This window comes from Panicum virgatum, chromosome 6N (genome assembly GCF_016808335.1).
Source record: "Panicum virgatum strain AP13 chromosome 6N, P.virgatum_v5, whole genome shotgun sequence".
Lineage (NCBI taxonomy): Eukaryota > Viridiplantae > Streptophyta > Magnoliopsida > Poales > Poaceae > Panicum > Panicum virgatum.
This window is the reverse complement of record NC_053150.1, coordinates 49,983,772-50,002,341: the sequence shown is the minus strand read 5'-3', so window position 1 is coordinate 50,002,341 and position 18,570 is coordinate 49,983,772. Positions and strand designations below refer to the sequence as shown.

At 48.2% G+C, this 18,570-nt stretch overlaps 1 protein-coding gene across 3 annotated transcripts; it reads right to left on the bottom strand.

Moving 5' to 3' along the window:
- Positions 1–795: 795 nt before the first annotated feature.
- Positions 796–5,934, bottom strand: LOC120677437 (probable serine/threonine-protein kinase PBL21). 3 transcript variants are annotated; one of them, XR_005676329.1, is made up of 6 exons: positions 5,664–5,934; positions 4,286–4,449; positions 3,731–3,932; positions 2,097–2,458; positions 1,532–1,987; positions 796–1,437 (listed from the first exon to the last, which is right to left on the bottom strand). XR_005676329.1 is itself a non-coding variant. In XM_039958591.1 (4 exons), the coding sequence occupies exons 1-4, from the start codon at positions 5,740–5,742 to the stop codon at positions 2,400–2,402; spliced, it is 504 nt and encodes a 167-aa protein (XP_039814525.1). In that variant the 5' UTR covers positions 5,743–5,934; the 3' UTR covers positions 796–2,399. The 3 variants fall into 3 exon arrangements, 1 of the variants encoding a protein (XP_039814525.1); XR_005676328.1 differs by having other exon boundaries at positions 796–1,987; XM_039958591.1 differs by having other exon boundaries at positions 796–2,458.
- Between the last annotated feature and the right edge of the window lie 12,636 nt (positions 5,935–18,570).

Below are 18,570 nucleotides of genomic sequence, written 5' to 3'. Positions count from 1 at the left end.
TAAAGATGAAAAGTATTGCAAAAATAGAGTATGTATATGACTCTACATTAATAAATTAAATATTAAAAGTATTGCACATAGTAGAGATCATATGGACATTTTCTTGTTTATTGAATCTCGTAAAAATTGATAAGCTAAAAGAAGAAACACTAATAGAATATTTGACACATTATAGAAGAATATGTGATGAAAAAATAGCGTATGTATATGATTTTACTTTAGTTAATTAAAAATATTGCATATTGTAGAGATGACATGAATATTTTTTTTATAATTAATAAGGTAGTTGAAAGTTAGTGGGACACTTAGTGGAGAATGATGTGGACACCTTGCATGAAGAGAGAAATAGTTAGTGGGTGTTATGTATATAGAATATATAGATTGGGTTTATCCACTGAATGATACCTGACCCTACAATGCATACATGATAAAACAGAACGGGGTTTTGTATGCATGATTCCTCGTTTTGAAGATAGCCAAAAAGCCTAAGGCCTTGCAGTGTTTGCACATATGGCATTTGTTGTGTTAAAATTGCAGCAAAAGCTCACAACTGCAGGTCTGCAAGCAGACCGCAGTTCCCAGAAGTCCAGAACATCAATTTCAGCACACAACAATTTCACATGAAGATTAAGCTAGTTACTATGCAATTTCACAACATTAAGCTCTCACAAGTGATTCCTAGTGATATCCGATTCCTAGATGTTTGGAAAATGCTGTCTTAAGTTCAGAAACTGTAACTCTTAAATGTAGAATTGATATATCAAAGCTCATCATCATCAGTGTAAACAATTTATATGAAATCCAACACTAAGTAACATAATATGATCACAATTGAGATGCTCCCAGGGCTGCTTTGACAACAGGAATCTAGGTTTTGCTTATGATCAGCATCCTCACAAATGCAGATGTTGAACATGAATTCTCTGTTCTACCAAAGTATCAACTTGCTACACAACCAAGGTTACAAACCATAGTGTACAAATCGTGTTTTCTCATGTTGTTAGAAGATCAGACGGACAAGTCACCCACAGAAAAAACTCGTGTGGCCTCTAATCAGTAAAGAAATGTATATCAGGTGAGAGGTTTTGCTTCCTCTTCTGCATTTGCCCCTCGTTTTATTCCACATGAGCTTGAACATGGATTGACTGAATCATGCAGTACTAACTGAATATCACGGCCTCATATTTCTTGAATGATATTCCATGGCAGTCATGCCGCTGATGACGATGAACCTATATTATCACTAGACCTGTGGACCAAACAGCGAAGGATTTTAACAATTTCTCCAACCTCAGGTCGTTCAACATCATCTGTCATAGTGCACATCCACGCGGTAGCAAGAGCCTTGTAGAGGTCATCAGACTTAGGTGCACAGCCAGGTAACATTGGATCAAGTAGTTCATTGAATTTGTTTGGATCTTCTAACTTGGATCTAGCCTGCAAAGGTGTTATTTGTGAAATGATAATCTAGGAGAAATGAGATCAGGTTCTTGAGACAAAGTGTAGTGGTTTACAACTGGGTGCATCACACCTTCAAAACGATGAATAGCCCTCTCCGACAAGTAACCCTCTCTGACAAGTATCTGGTACCAAATAACCCTCTCCGACAAGTAAAGCATATAATTTTGACGGGTCTTTTAAACTTGCTGCTCCATGCAAAAGTGATATTTGTGAATGATGACCTAGGTAGGAGATAAAATACTTGCTGCAAAGTGTAGTCGTGTACACAACCAGGTGTGGCACTCTTCCAAATATGAACAGTATATGTACAAACAACTCTCTCCGGTATTATTCGTCTTCAGATAAGTAACAGACAAACCACATACATGTCTAACATGTCCAACAGTTTATATATCTCCATTAGTTCCAGAAATGATGTTTCAACCTTAAACTGTCCATAGATTTGTTGGACTTTCAAACACAGTCAAATGAGCCACTACTCCAAAACTTGTTCTTAAATAACATAATAAGATCCAAAACTTGCCTTCTAATACCATGAAAAATGGTCAAAGAATTAGGTACCGGGGAAGACAATTGAAGAGGGAAAAAAGGAAATAAAAAAGAGTTAAATATATTGTTAGAAACAAGAAACGTACCCAAGAAGCTAGATGTTGTTCTTCGTCTTGTCTCTTACTATCCATGGCTTTCCGTCCAGTAATGAGCTCCAAGAGCACAACCCCAAAACTGTAAATATCTGACCGGATCGATATGGATTTACAAAAAGCAACCTCTGGTGCCATATATCCAAATGTTCCCACCTGTCCAGATCCTACGCCCCCAGATGGGACAATTTTAGCAGACCCAAAATCAGAAACCTTTGGCTCAAAGTCCAAGCATAATAAAATGTTGTCTGATTTGATGTCCCTGTGAATGATTGATGGATTGACTTGGAGGTGGAGTCACTCCAGAGCCTTAGCTGCACCAAGGGCAATATTCATTCTTTTCTGCCAGTCCAACTCTGCAACAGTTCAGTTCAATTATTAACAAAACTTGAGCATTAGAGCTTAGTAAATAATAAATCCAGGAAAACATATGCGCATAGCATATACTTCAAAAGCAATAATCATCAAAATGAGAAAATAATGGTTTCTCACATTTTTCTTTGATAGACTACATCCTCAGGTTCACAGTAACATGAACGGGGTTGCATTTTTACTTGTGGAGCTACATTTTTCCTAAAGAAGCGAACAAAGTTTCGTTTTAAAGGAGTACAGATTATAGTTAGCTACTATTTAGCTCACAAAAATAAATTGACCCGACACATGCATTCTTCAAAATACAGAACAAAATAGTACAAATGATGAAATGGTTCGAAATTGTAGAATATCAATATATTGTCCTTGAGTTCATGCGGCAAACAGAGCAATCCAGAAAATAAAGGAAGTGTCTGCTTTTCAATAAAAAAGCTGCACAATGTAAGGGACTGTTGGGGTTGCCTAATAGATCTAAGAAATTATGGGAACTTAAATGTTGTGATAATTCTGGAGTTCATGGATAAAAAAATCTTTGGAATTGGGTAAATCTCTGCTCATTTGCTATTTATCAATGTGTATTCTCTTGTCTCATTTTTGTACTTTAATCACTATAAATTTATCTGAGAGTTTGCATCTCTTTATTGGGACTGTTCTGTGTAGCCTGATTGCTTCCATCAAATCATATCAATTGTTAGTGCTACTTGTTGATTTGTTTAGCAGCCAATATCATTGGCAAGACGCCAAGGCCCTTCTTGATTGTTTTCCTAATTAATTATAATAGATAGCCCATTCATGGTGGTCCTGAAATGTGTCCGCATTCTCATCTAGGTCCATGGCCTCTCATGATGCATATCTATGTCCCAGAACTTGCTAATTGTACAGCGCATGATACAAATCACCTGAATAAGTAATAACACTTACATGGAACACTGAGTATGGGAGATACCGAGATAGGAAGAGAAATGAGAGAGAAGGAAAAGACAGCCCATAAAATTTGGGTCCCAAATATCCACGTCCACATAGGTGAGCAACACCACGTAGAGGTGATTTAGATCTTGAGTGATACAATTAGCAAGCTTAGGGAAATTGATATGCATTTTGAGAGTTTGTGGCCTAGATGAGAATGTGGACAAGTTAAGGACCACTAAGTTTCGCCCTTAATTATAATCAAGTACATAAGCAACCAAGTCTTATCAATTTATATAACTAAAGGATATATAGGTAGCAGAGAAGAGTGCAGGGATGGGAGAACTAACCAGTCAAACGTTTACGCATAGACCCCCAGTAAATATATTCATACACAAGTCGTTCACTTTCCTCAGAACAGCAACCAATTAGCCTCACAATGTTAGGGCGGATAATTGAATTGAGCACAAAGACCTCCCTAAGAAACCCTCTTTGCAGATGGGCAGCTGTATGTCTAGAAACTCCATCAAAGCTCAACCGCTTGACAGCAACCTGGTAAGGTTTGAGAAGATAGTGAACTGTTATAATCTGGAAATATAGTAGTAACCATCCAAAACATGTAACAAACTATAGGTACAGAATCCAAATTTGGTATTGTTTGAACATAGGATTTTTCTTGTTCCAATCAGACAAATTGAGGTTTCTTTAATCTGTTTCACTGTGGCAACTGCAATAACCCTGCATATGCCATTCCTAACACGTGATATGTGTTGCTAGTTAAGTTCAGCGATTTCATCATTCAATACAAGAGGACTGCAGGAAAAAAAATCTCCTCAATCAGCTTATGGTGACACAGTGACAATGTTTTAAAATGTATGCATTACTATGATATGTAGCAGATTGACCTTTCCAATCCCGGGTAAGTGGCCTTCATAGACTTTGGAAGAGCCTCCAGAGCCTATCAGGAAGATATCATTGAATTCAGCGGTTGCATCAGATAGCTCTTTGAAGCTAAACGTTTCCACATTCAGTGTGAATCTTGTATCCTCATCATCTGATCCTGTTGACACTACTCAAGACAACATCTAGTTAGCTTGAAATCGAGCTTAATAACTTTTATCTAAACAGACCTCCAGAATTGCAGATTCAACAACACTAGGGATCTTGACTAGTCCAATAAAAATAAAACTGAGTATTGCTTCAGTGCCCTCCCAAAAATTCAATTGCAGAATTAAATCCAGGGAGGACTTGAAGTAAAGATGACACAAGAACCATATCACTGTAATTCTGCATAAACAGTTCATCCACGCTACGAGTTGGAGAAAACAAGAACAAACAAACGAACCTTCGTTTAGAAACCATCCAATTAGCACGCATTTCTTTAGAAAAGCAAAGAAAACGGAAAATCAAGAATCCCACTCAGCGACGTGCATTTCTTGGAACGAATCAAAACTGGTAAATAAATCTAGCTTTTTTTTCCTCCTGAATGTGAGGGTACACGTACTAATTCGTCGTTTCTTCAAACAGCTCGAGACTAACATTGCACAAAGGAATTCAAGGACCTGGCGGAGCCATGTATTGGCCAACATGGGCCATGGCCCCCCTTGGTCCATACAAATTTCTAGGCATATGTATAGGATTATAGAGATGAGTTACAAGAATACAGAGTTATAACAGCTAGCTAGTCAGACCATGACTGCTCCTGCAAGCCCACGCATGACCACGTAAGTCTCATTGCATGGGCACAACAAGCAGTAACAATGTACTCAATCTACATTTCTACAGCTGCGAGAGGTTGGAATGTTGTACTTTATCTAAAAAACATTTCTACTACTGCACTCCTTGCTTTTCTGCGTCAACATTCGAGCTCACATATGCAGTCTGCTATATATATATATATATATATATATATATATATATATATATATATATATATATATATATATATATATATCCATTTTTGTCAATACAATTCTACACATGTTAACTGAATGATTGTCACTTCCTATGTATAACATGTGCGTGTTGTTGGCCTCCACCCGTCCACCACTTCACAGCTGCCATATGTGTAAGTGTTGTAGAAACCGGCCCCTCCTTGAGTTGATTCCTAGCTCCGCCAGCATAGGAAGTACCTAACTATCTTCAAACAAGCACGCGCGGTTGAAGATAAACGGAAAGGAAAACATCACATCACAGAAAGAAAGAAACCAAACAAAGAAACCAAGAAGTCAGACACGAACCCCCACAGATCCCCCCGAAATGCTGCCCAAGAAAAGACCCAACCTGCTGTTCCGGCCGCGGTATCCTTCTCTTTCCCCCTCCCCAAATCTTTCAGATTGAAGAAGCGGCGCACCCTCTTCATCCTATCTCCTGTGGTACAGAGTACAGACCAACGAGTTGGAAGATTCGGGGCAACCTCAGAGCAAGGAACTGGTTCTTGGGGGGTGAATCGTACTCGCCGCTTGCGGTTTGATCGGGAACCGAGCTCGAGGGAGACGGGCGGGGCGGAACGAGAGAGCGAGCTATGCGAGTAGAGCGGCGCCTTTTGTCTTGGCGGAAGGGAAGAGGGGGTATTCTAGAAAATGAAACGGAGAAGAGGGATGGATGTGTAAATATATATGTAGAGGTCGGACCGTCGGATGCATATGTCGGCGATTTACACAGATTATGGCCTTGAGATCAGACTCTGTAAACCCGTAAACGTTAAAAAAAATATCACATCAAATATTTAGATACATGTATGGAATATTAAATGAAATTTATTTACAAAACTTTTTGTATGAATAGGCTGTAAATCGCGAGACGAATCTAATAAGCCTACTTAATCTATGATTTGTAACTGTGATGCTACAGTAACCATCAGCTAATTATTAATTAATCATAGATTAATTAGCATTATTAGATTCGTCTCGCGATTTACAACTCATCTGTGAAAAAAATTTATAAATAGACTTCATTTAGTACTTCAAATTGGCAAGATTCCATCGAAAAAAAAATTACGTTTCATCTAAACAAAGCGTATAGCACAGAGTCAAATTTTGCATTAGTCGAAGAATTCTAGGTTCTTAAACTGGATGGGATTTATTTTCCATTTTAGAACAGTCGTGTGCAATTCATTGGCTCATTTATTGTAGTGTTCAAACTAACCACTAGAACGGTTGCAAAATTATGAATTGAAATTTTATATACTCCAAAAGAATTAGCTGCAAATGTGTTGTGCTTAGAGCATTCCCCTTTGTATATGGTTGAGAAAAGTAGGGGTACATATTTAAATTTTTTATGAAATACATATTTACATATTATCACGTTACACCAAGTGTAGGCTAACAAAAAAATCCTATTCTAAGTTTAAACATATAGACTCAAACCCTGTTTATTTTCCAAAAATTTCCCAATACTATCTATCACATCGAATTTTCGAACACATGCATGGAGTATTAAATACAGTTGAAAAAAACAATTAACTACACAGTTCAACTGAAAATGTGAAGCGTCCCCTCATAAGAGAGAACTCAAATGTGATACAAACATCAGTCCCAGGAGGCTGATGCCACATTTATTACATCAGATGGTTCATTACCGTACAAACCTCCGAGGAGAACACTCGATACAGATGATAATAATAAGTAACCAAGCTACGACATAACACCAGAGCGCGACCCATATGGGATCTAGCTCGGGCTCAGAGTACTGCGTCAGCGAAATCATCTCGAACAGGGTAGGTTCCACAGGCAAGGTTGGGTGTAGAACGATAACCCTACTCGGCGTCGTCTGGTACGAAGTCTGGGTCTTCCTCTGTAAAAAGTAAGAATGGGGTGAGTACAAACGTACTCAGCAAGTCCAACCACACCCATGGAGGGGGGTTATATCAGAATAATATGCACAGGTAAATCAAGGGTAAGGTTACAGTTTAATTTGCAGAAAGCTAACTTTTATGCAGGAGTTTATTTAGCAGAAAATATTTCAGAAACTAGTTTTTGTATTGAGTAACACGGAGTTCAAGTTTTAACTGCTACCGGACTCCCCGTCCGTCGTAGCACACGGCACAACTGCCGGACACATTTTCAAAACAACTCACGCTAGCCCGTCCCGAAGAAACACTAGTTATATGACCACACCGTAACTCGCCTAGTATCGTGGGCACGACTATTCGAATAGCTTTTAATTCTGCAGAGGTGTGCAACTTTACCCACAAGCGGGTATCACAACACGAGCACCGAAGTGTCGGTGTAGATCCCGACATAGCCATTACCCACCTTAACTAGACCTGATTCGCCATTCCGGGATTCAACAAGGGGTCATCGACCTATCTCTGAGGTACGACCGGGGTATAAGTCACACTGAACATATCCCTTCTCCCTGGTCACCCGTTGCTCTCAGCCCTCCTGATGGCTATCACATCAACTAGTGGGGTTTATGCTAAGCCGTTGCCCATTCAACGGTCGAGTGGTTTGCACGATAGTGGAGTTAGGTGAGACGACACACCAACTCGGTCCTTAGACACGACAAGATGGATATCTCCCTTCTTTGCCCTGCCACATTGGCACGAGCACACCAAATGGTAAATCCGTAGAAATGCCATCCATCCCGTCTAAACTTTTTTTACAAAAACACCACATTTATCTCATCCCACATACGCACACATTTTATTTATAAAATAAATCGTATTATGAGTAAAGTCCTAAGCGTTCTAATATCGATTAACATCCAAGCAAAATCAGACATTAATCTAGGTGGTCAAGGAATGGTCATCACAAATCAAGGGGTGGTTATCCAACCGTGTTTTCATGCAAGCAAAACATATGCAATTTTATAAAGCAGGCCATTGGGTTGTGTTTATAAAAACTAGGACAGAAACATGCATCAAAGGATAGGATTAAACTTGCCGTCTTCGTAGCCTTCGGGGAAGTCCTGGTTGACGCAGTGTCTTTTGGGCTCGGGGTCGTGGAACTGGTCCTCGTTCACCTACTTGCAGTACTGCTCGTTGGCGGACTCTCCTTCGTTCACACCATGGTCTACGTTGCACACAATCAAGAAAAGAAATAAAGGTTTTATCGTTGAGCTCGAATCGGAAGTAATTAAGATATGGAGTTCGGAGTAGTATTTTTGGTTGGTTTCGTAATGGCATGGCCGAAACTAGGTTAAGAAAGGCGTGGTAGAGTTTTGGGCCGATCAGAGTTCGTTTGGTGCATGAAATGATAGGTTACAAGAGGGTTTAGGGGTTAAATAGGGGTCTAGGGACCTATTTGTAATTATAATTGAGAAGGCAGGGGCTTGGTTTGTAATTTAGAAACTATTTGGATTATTCTAAAAAGGGTCAGAGGTTTATTTATAACTATGTTTATATGGGAGGAGGGTTTATTTCGAAATATATTAAAGAGAAGGGTTTTATTTGCAAACATATTAAAAGGTGGAAGAGTTCTTGAGTAATTAGAGGAAGGGCCAGGGGGTTATGGGCAAAATGCCCTGTCCTCTTCCACCCCTCGCGCCGGGAAACAGGGGAGGGGGAGACGGCTCGCCGGCGGTGCTGATTCCGGCGGCCAGGAGCTCGGGGCGGCTCCGGGTTAAGGGGAAAAGGAGAGGGGAGGCCCGCGGGGTCGATCCCCGGCCGCAGCTCGGGCGGGGTGGTCCCAGGGCGGTCTGGCCGCGACGGCGGGCGGCGGCGGCTTCGGGCCGGCGTCCCAGAGGCGCGACACTGAGCAAGGGGAGGGGGAAAAGCATCACGGGGTTCCGGGAACTCGATTCACCCGCTCACCTTGGGTGGTGGCGTCCTGTGGATGGCTCTCCACGGCGGCGGGCGGCGCTTGGTGGTTACGGTGGCGGTGGCGGTGCTGGGGCTCGGGAGGAAGTTGTGCGGCGGTGGCTGGGGAGCTCGGGGGCTCTTTATAGGCGAGCAACGCTGTGACGGCTTGGCGGAGTGCGGGCGGAGGCCGGCGGCCGAGTTAATGGCGGGGGGCGGCTCGGCGCTGTGCTGTCCGAGCGCCGAGGCGAGTAGTGGGCCGTGGTGGCGCGTAGCGGGGACGGCGGCGGCTGGACGATGGCGAGGTGACCACTGGTGACGTGATGCTTCGAGCGGGCGGCCACCGGCGCTGTGCGGGCGTCAACGGCGGTGCGGACGGCGAGGTGACGCAACGCCTCGGGCAGGCGGCGACCGTCGCAGGCGGCGCTGTGCCGAGGTCACCGGTGCTGTGCGCCCAGGGTGTCGGCGCGTGTGCGCGGGCGGGGCGGTGTGTGTGCGTGCAGGCGGGCTGGTGCCGCGGCTCGGCGCACCGTGGCGCGGCGAGCTCGCGCGTCCGCGCGTGCGCAGCCTGTCTTGGCGTGGCGCGTCGCTCGGCCAGGGAGGGGAGGCCGGGGTGGAACGCGCGGGCGTGCGCGGGTGGAAGCAGGGAGCGGTCGGGGTGGCGCACGGGGCAGGCAAGCGGGGGCGAGCGGCGTTCGGGGCGCTCGTGCGGGGGCGGAGCAGAGGAGAAGGGGGAAACGGGAGAAGGAAGGAGGGGAAAGAGAAAAAGAAAGGAAAAAGAAAATGGAGAAAGGAGAAATGGAAAAAGGAAAAAAAAAGAAAAGAAAAGGAGGGGAGAGAGAGAAAAAGGAGAGGGCGGTGGTGGGATTCGCGCCGCGAGGCGATCGCGGCGCCCGGTCGGCCACGCGCGACGTCGGGTATGCGTGCACGGTCGGTCGCGACACGCGGGCCGAGGGCGGACAGTGTGATGGATTCAGATGTCGGGGTCGGGTCTTTCGGAGATCAGGAGATCAGGCGGGAAAATGGTTTGAGCTCAACGACGAAAAACTTTTTAAACCATCTTATCGCGTGAATTAATTCGGTGGATTTTGGGATGTTACAAAATGACGAGACGAATCTTTTAAGACTAATTAGTTCATAATTAAATATTAATTATCAAATAACAATGAAAGTGCTACAGTACCTAACTCAAAAAATTTCATGAACTAAACACTCCCTGAAGCTCTTTGTTTCGGCAAGAACAAAAATGATGTTGAATCCGTAATCCGTCTGTTTGGGCCGGTTTGGCACAAACGTGTCGAACAGACGAACACCCGGCCCACAAGAAATTGACAGGCAACTAAGCAAGAAAAGAAAAGATGAGCAAGTCGAGCCTTTTCTTTTGAACGAAATGAGCAAGTGGAGCTCGGCAACCGGCCGCCGGTGCGGTGGCATGGCAGGCTCAACCATGCCGGCCATGGCCGCCGGTATCCACCGAGCTGAGGCAGCAAGTACACACATATAGAGTAGAGATCAGCTCTACCACTTGAATTCCTTGTCAATCCTCAGATCATGAATGTCATTTGTCCTTCAATGGAGAGAGTTTTTTTTCCAATCTATACCTATATATTATTTCTAGAACAAGTAATGTTTTCATATAAATTTTTTGTTAGGTCCATCTCATATTATTGATACGTAGGTCTTAGTTTATCCCGTATGCGAGTTGTATCAACTCCTTCCGTCCACGACTTGATCACATAAATTTCTACAACTTAACGCACAACACCTATACATAATTGATATTTATTCCAACTTTATCAGTAACAAAACATAACACATGAGCGTAATTGCGTGTAGTGCCGGCACGAGGTAGATGAACATGCCGCGGTTCCCCGAGCAGACGACACGAGCGCAGCCAATGTGCGTGGAGCTGCGCCACACCACCTGCGTGTAGTGCCAGCACATGTTTGGTTTGGACCTTGGCGATAGCTGCCTGGGCCAGGCAGCTCCCCAGGCCGTCGGATTTGGCTGCCTGTGGTGGGATCATGGTTCACCAAACCGGTGGAAACCGGTCCGGTTTGATCGGTTACCGGTCCGGCTCGATTTCGGTTTGGGCCGGTATCAAACCATCTCAAATTCAAAATTCAAATTTGAATTCAAAAAATGAAAAATTCCTAAAAATTCTTAAAAACACTTCAAGGTGCGACGAATCTAATGGTGTCAAATTTTCTCAAAAATTCGTTCATTTAGTATAATTTGCGGGGATTTGAAGTTAAAAAAAACGTACATACAAAAGTATACAAATACAATATAAAAATAGTACAAAAGAGGGTTGGAGGGTTCATTTAGGCTAAAATATGTTATACAAACATTTATTTAGTATAATTTGCGGGCATTTGAATTTAAATAAAAAAATTGAATTTGACCGGTTACCAGTCAAACCGACCGGTAAACCGATCAAACCGGCCGGTATACCGGTACGAACCGTTTGCACAGCGGATTTTAAATTTAAATTTGATTTCGACCGGTTTGGACCGGTTTCGGCCTGGGCGGTAACCTGCCTACCAGGCTGAAACCAAACAAGCCCGCCGGGGGTCGCAGCTTTTGGTGTTGTAGTGGTAGTGCGCCTTCTTAAGTTCTTATCCACCCACATCTTCATCGCGCTCAGCGCCGTCCCAGCGGGCAGCGGCGAGGTTCTCGCCTTACGGCCCCTAGGATGCAGTGCACCATTGCGAAGTCACCGGCGCGCTTCGCCGCGTAGCTCTGGGCGTACCTGGCCACCTTGGCGTCCCATATGGCCGGCGTGTGCCTTGTTGTGCAATCTGGGTGTACGTGGCCACCTTGGCGTCCCGCATGGCCGGCGTGTGCCTTGTTGTGCACTCTGGGCGGCGTACGTGGCCACCTTGGCGTCCCATACGGCCAACGTGTGCCTTGTTCTGCACTCTGGGCGTACGTGGCCACCTTGGCGTCCCATATGGCCGGCGTGTACCTTGTTGTGCAGGTTGACGAAGTCCCGTGGTGTGTTCTGAGCTGACGATGAGGTTGACGCAAAGATAGGGATGCATAATTATTGGATTATTGGGTCGATCTAAAAATTGATAAAATAAATTTGAATGATATTCTGTATAAATAATTTGGGAGAAGAAATAGAGTAGAGTGACATGCCATCATAATTAATTAGTTGTTAGAAAATACCATTGGTTCTCACTTGCATCCTTAAAGTAGAGGGTATAATCGCACCGGCTACTCTTGTGTATTTAACTTTTGTTGTGAGATGAGAGTGGACTACTGCGCTGCCCCGGCCGGATCCGGTGGCCACGCGACGCGACGGGAGGCACGTGGATGTGTGTGTGTGTGGGGGGAGGGGCGGCACTGGGTTACAGCGGCGGCGGCGGCGACCGGCACGGACAGCACCGGCAGCGGCGGCGGCCGGCGCAGGTCGACGGTGGTAGTGGCTGCCGGTGTGAATGGGCGCAGGGGCTGCAGGTGGTGGCTGCAGGCCGTGGCCTAGCCGTGGCTCACCGGGGCTGCTGGTGGTGGCTGCAAGCCGTGGCTGGCCATGGCGGCCGTTGGCTGGTCGTGGCCGCCCGTGACCATGGCTGGCTGGGGTCAGCACTCGGGCGACGGGATCTAAGGTGAGGCGGTTGGTGCTTCTCGACGGTGATGCTGGCCCGACGCCGCCTTGGTGGTGGGGTTGGGGAGCTGGCTGGCGTATGCTGATGGCGCTATGGTGGTGCTTCAGGCTGGGCCGGGCTTCTTCCGATGGAGGCGATACGGAGGCAACGAGGAGTGGGCTACTGACTTGACCAAGAACGTGTGGCAGGCATGGTGCTGAGTAGGGAGAAAGCCTTTACTGACGCTTTTGTCAGTGGCGATGGTGGCGGCGCTCTTGTGGCGTCGTTGTCCCTGCTGGGGGCACCATTGTGAGGCACCATGTTCCCTGCTGCATGAGGCTCTTGAGGGTGAGAACCCTGTCCATCTCTGGACGTGCGACGGCAGCGCCATTGGCGTCGTGCCCTCCTTAGAGGCGTCACATCTGAGGCCCGCTTTGGTTAGGTAGTGGCGATGGTTGGTTGATGGTGTTGCTCGCGTGCAGCGGCAGTGGAGGTGCGCTTGGTTCGTGTTGGCAGGGAGGTGCAGAGAACCCATGGGTGCTTGAGGTCTTGAGCTGGCGCACTTGGTGCTGTGGTGACTCCGGTGTCGGCTGGGCTGAGATGTCGCTCTCATAGTGGTTTTATATATCTGAGTCCTTAGCAGAGAAGTGCGAGGCGGTGGGAGAGGCGAGGCCCCCACGCAAAGTGGCCAGGATCAGTGATTTTCATCGGCGCTGTGACGGGAGTGTTCTGCTAATGCTCCTTTGGGACCGGGGGATCGACGATCGTGTGTGTGGCTTGAGGATGATCTCCCATGGTGGAGGAGTTCGAGGTGCCGCTCAAGTTTGCAGCGGGCTGCGGTTTTCGGCGTGGCACAGCGTTGGCGACGACGGCGCAGTTCGCGTTGGTTTCTTTCACTTCCTCTCCCAGTTTGTGGTGGTGTAGTGTTTTGTTGGGTGTGTTGTTTGCGTGCGTTGTTTGTGTGGTGGTGGTGTTCGCTTCGGCACGTTATGTACGAATGCTTCTTCTTCTTATATGATGTGGCACTGCTCCTGCCTTTTATTAAAAAAAAATGAGAGTGGAAACTTACCGATTATTTATAGGCTGGGGATATGGAAGTAGGATGGCTGAAGGATAATAGAATAATCTTTCAGTCGGTTCAATTTATTTGTTTGTACATTCATCTTAATTTTCTATTCAACAATGTAATTAAACCGACATTATATCTGCGTAGTGACATGCGTGTGCCGATTCCATACAATGGAACGAAGTTCCTCTAATTTAAATAGCTTACTTTTGGAAGTTGATCAAGTTCTGCACGATTGACTCGAACACTCAAATATGTTCATCAAAACCAGTAATCCCTCCATCTTAGAATATAGTTACTTTAGTTTAGATTTATTTTCTAAGTCAACTGTTTCTAAAGTAAGGATTGATTCCGTGATTTATTGATCGTAATCCTAATCAGAATCCGAATGACTATATGTTGAGATAAGGGTCCGAAACCATTGAGAATTGGCGTTTGATGAATAAAATAAAAAGAGATTGATGTTCTCAACCAACACGCACCAGTGCACGAAGTGGAAAGAGCACAAATTTGATGGTCTCATATAGATCTAAGTAAAATTTATATTACCTGTAGTGACCTATGTTACGGTACTAGGCTAGTCTAGAAACAGTAAAAGAGTCCTATAATGTTACAACTTGACACGGATGGAAAGTCATTTGATCTCGAGAAGAATCCTAATCCTAATGAAAGTAATGATCCCTGTTTCCAAACTTTGCACGACTCCATGCGCATACAAGAACCAAAGTACCAAACCCTTCCTACCCCGCGTCGTGGATCGACACCACAGCCGACATGGATCCAAACGTGGGTGTCGCGTCGCCGCCGTGGGCCGAGCTCCCCGCCGAGGTGCTCGGCGTGGTCGCGCGCCACCTGCACGACGCCGCGGATTTCCTGTGCTTTCACGCCGCGTGCAGGGCGTGGCGCGCGGCGTCGTCGTCGGCGCCGGCGCGCCTCTACCCGTGGCTCGTCGCGCCGTGCGGCCTCTTCTCCTCCGGCATGTTCTTCCGCTGGCCGTTCTCGCCGGGGGAGGGGAAGGGCGGCGCATACCTGTCCCACTTCCCGGCCCTCTGCGGCAGGAGGTTCGACAGCGCCGACGCCGCTAGCGGCCGCGTCCTCGCCGCCGGCATTTTCGACGACGACCGCACAGCCAACCTCGTGAACCCGCTCACCGGGGACGCCGCCCCGCTGCCTCCGCTGCCTTGCGCGGTCGCCCGGGGCCCCGCGTGGTCGAGAGGCGTCTTCTGCAGCAATGGCGCCGTCCTGTGTGACACCACGGTCGGCCGTCTAGTCGAGGCCGTCCTGCAGCCCGGCGAGGCAGACTGGGAGGAAATTCACGTGGCCTCCCCGGTGGGGCTGGGCCTCCGCGACGTCCTGCGCCTGGACGAGCACGACCGCCGCGCCGCGGCGCTGTGCTCGGCCGGCGTCCTCGCCGGCGGCAACCGCGCCGTGGCGAAGCTGCCGAGTATCGTGGCGAGCTGCTGTGCGTTGACGTCCTGGACATAGACACGGCGGCGGCTTCGGTGTCCGTCCACGCGCTAGAAGCGGGCGACGACGGGGCGGCTCCTCGGTGGGTGGAGAGGGAGCGCGGCCGCGGCACCACGGAGCGGGTCTGCCTGTTCCTCGGCTGGGAGAGCAGCTTCGCCGTCGACGCTCGGGAGTTCGCTGGTGCGGAGGTGGCCGGCGGGTGCGCCTACTTCGTGGGCAGGAATCCGAGGTGGACGACGACGGAGTGCAAGGAGGTCTATGGCGTGTGCAGGTACAACTTCCAAGACGGCACGGTGACGGTCGTGGACGAGTTGCCGGCCCTGTTTGACAAGAAGTCCATGTGGTACACGCCTCGGCCAAGAATATCACCGGTGCCTTCTTCACGAGAGCCGGCGCTCCACGCAACAGATCAGGCGGCAGGGGCTATTCATCGCGCTCGCGGCTGGCAGCCGAGGCGTCGCAGACCTAGAGGAGGACCCGGCGGCAGAGGCGGTTCGGCCGGCGGAGGGCGCGGTGGCGCGGGAGCGCCGCCGGCCGGGCGGTGCCAGCGGCCGGGGCGAAGAGAAGACAGCGCGGCGGTGGCTGGGCGGCGCGGTGGCGGTCTCGGCTAGTGTGGCGGCGGTGGAGGGCGGCGGCAGAGGCCGCCGGAGCCGGGGGCGGCAGGGGCGCAGCTCGCTTCTGCGATTGGACGGGTTCCAATCGCAGAAGGCGATAAATAGACGCCCTCGATCAGGCTTCGAGGTTGTGTGGGTTTTCAGTTTACACATACTAGCTTTGTACTTCCCTTTGTCTATTTATATTTTTGTAATTGATCAAGGGTTTGAAAGTCTAAACATATTTAGAAGAAATTATATTCAAGTTACAATGAAACTCTTTCATTTTTGGGACGAATTGATTTCAGCCTTTTCAAGTACACATTGCATGAATTTTTTATCGAAGAACTAGAACAGAGGATGACGCATTGACGCCGCCCCGTGCAACAGCAACCCAGTGATTACTGCGTGGCCAGAGCCCAACACGGACGCGGCCTCCGGCGCCGCCACCCCCACCGATGACCTCCAGTCAGCTGCATCTTCATGGTGTGACGCTGCTCCCCGGCGTCCGGTCCAAATATCCACGGCGATCTCCAAGTTCTCGCGCACCTGTTGCCGCGCTCTGCTCGCGTGCCGGCCTCGGATCAGAGCACGCACCGCGCCGCCGGCCTCTCCAGGTCCTCCGGGCTCATTGCCTCCGCGCACGCCGGCAACACGACCTGCTTGTTCCTCCTGTCGGTGTGCATCCGTATGAGCGAGTAGCTCCGCAGCTCCTGCCTCGCGGTCGGTGCCCTTGCCGGCGGCGTGGCCCGCCGAACCGCGGTGCCGCGACGGCGCCTTCCTGTCCGCGAAGAAGCAGACCGATGGCGCCTCCTCCCTGGCGCTCCGGAACACTTCCTCGCAGCGTTTGGAGCGCAAGAGGGATGGCGGCGGAGGTCAGGACGGCGCGCTGCCGTCGATGGCGCCGGCGGCCTGAGCCAGGGGCGGACGGTATTCGATTTACCATCCAGGGGATGTGGACGGTAAATGAAATACCGTCCACCCCTAGACCTCTCGTAACCATCCGATTGCAGTCGTGCGGCCGAGATCGACGCAGATATGCAGGCAGCGAGCGGCCTCTTCGTCGTCCTCTCGCGACAGGCTGCCCGCGTTCTGCTGCCCCTCGCGACGACGCGCTGTTGCAGCGTTCCTCGCGGCGCCGCTCAGAAACCCAAGGATCGCCGGCGAAGGCGGAGACCGTCCGGAAGCTGCCAGCCAGAAAGAAGTGCCTCGCACGTACATCTGGGCCAGCAGGCGGCACCTCGTCGAACCGTGACGTCCTCGGTGGCTCGGTGAGCATCGTCGTGCTAGTACTGGGAGAGCATCGCAGGAGTACGCCGTCCCCCAGGTTGGTGCCGCAGCACTGGCCGGCCAGGCGCGTCTACGGCAGCAGCAGCGGCATCCATCTGGGCGAGTAGCTCCACCAGAACACGTCGGTGCCCGTGCTAGCGGCGCTGGCCAACGTGGCGCGCCCCGAACCGCGCTGCCGTGACGGTGTCCTGCTCTGGTACATTGGTGGTTGTCTGAATATCAATACAGTGCACATTGACACTAGAAAAAAGAACACTTCTAGCACAAATTTCCAAATCTGCATTTGATCAGAGGGATAGTGTGAGCTAAAGATCGTCGCGCCATTCCCATAAGCTTGCACATTCACCAACTTGGTCTGCTTCTTTTTGTAGCAAGGGCGTAATTTCAGTATCCATTTTCTGAACCTTATAACAGTTGACACACAATCACTATAGGATTTGGAAAATTGCTGGAAAACCCGTATTTGATTTTTGTGGCCAATTCAGAAGCCCCTCTTTGCATGAATAAGGTGAGGACACCACTGGCACAACTTCATACTGATCCTTGCTTCTACAAGAATACTGAGCTTGATACTGATCCCTAGCACGGCCTCATGTTTTCATTGGACAAATTGACTGTGGGCTGATTCGGCATTCAGCAATGATATTTGGTGATTCAAGAGGTAATTGGTTGGTCTAATTACAAACATCTGAAATGAAATAACTGAACAGGATTTACAGGCTGATGTGAATTTCGCTCCATCGCAACACTATTTTAGCAAGCAATTGGTGATGGCATCTTTGCATTTGAGGACCTGAATGCTGAATTGCAAACAAGGGATGTTGTTCAGTTGAAGTCCCAGAAAACTAGGAAAACAGATAATCAAAAGGAATAACAGATGGGCATGGACATTCAGTGAAATGTTCAGGCAAGGGGCAGAGTGAAACACCGCCTTTAGCAACCGTGAACGTTGACAGGCAGAAGCTCAATGCGACAATTGTCATGAAGAATACGCGGACAGATGTGTCCTCCAACAATAGGGCATGTAGATCGTGAATACACTTGGTCTTTGAAAGTTGGTAATTACATTGAATTCAGTAACTTTCATACGCAGGGGTGGTTGCAATTGGCAATCTCTTCTTTCCATCATTTAGGACTAATTGTAGGTTCAGAATGAGGCGCAAAGATCCATGCATCATCGCTCAATCGCTCTTAACAGTCAACACCAAAGGCAGTGATAAGCATGGTTTGATTTACTATACTTCCCTGAAAATAGGAATGTCTGATTCTGCGATGAAACGCATAGCGACGTGACGCTGCCGATGCGGAGGCGGTAGGTCTTCCCGGCACGGCAGTGAACAGCGCGCCGGCAAGACGCAGTACGGGCTGGAGGCGTTGCAGGCGCCTGCCCCAGCGGCCAGCCCCAGCAGCGCCCCAGCGCGTCAAGGAAGTTCGTCTCCAT

Coding starts and splice junctions, on each gene's coding strand:
- LOC120677437 (XM_039958591.1), bottom strand. CDS start 5,742: ATGAAGAGGGTGCGCCGCTTCTTCAATCTGAAAGATTTGGGGAGGGGG. Junction 4,450..5,663: donor TACCGCGGCCGGAACAGCAG/GTTGGGTCTTTT, acceptor TGTCTTGAGTAG/TGTCAACAGGATCAGATGAT. Junction 2,459..3,730: donor TATGCGTAAACGTTTGACTG/GTTAGTTCTCCC, acceptor GAACTGTTGCAG/AGTTGGACTGGCAGAAAAGA.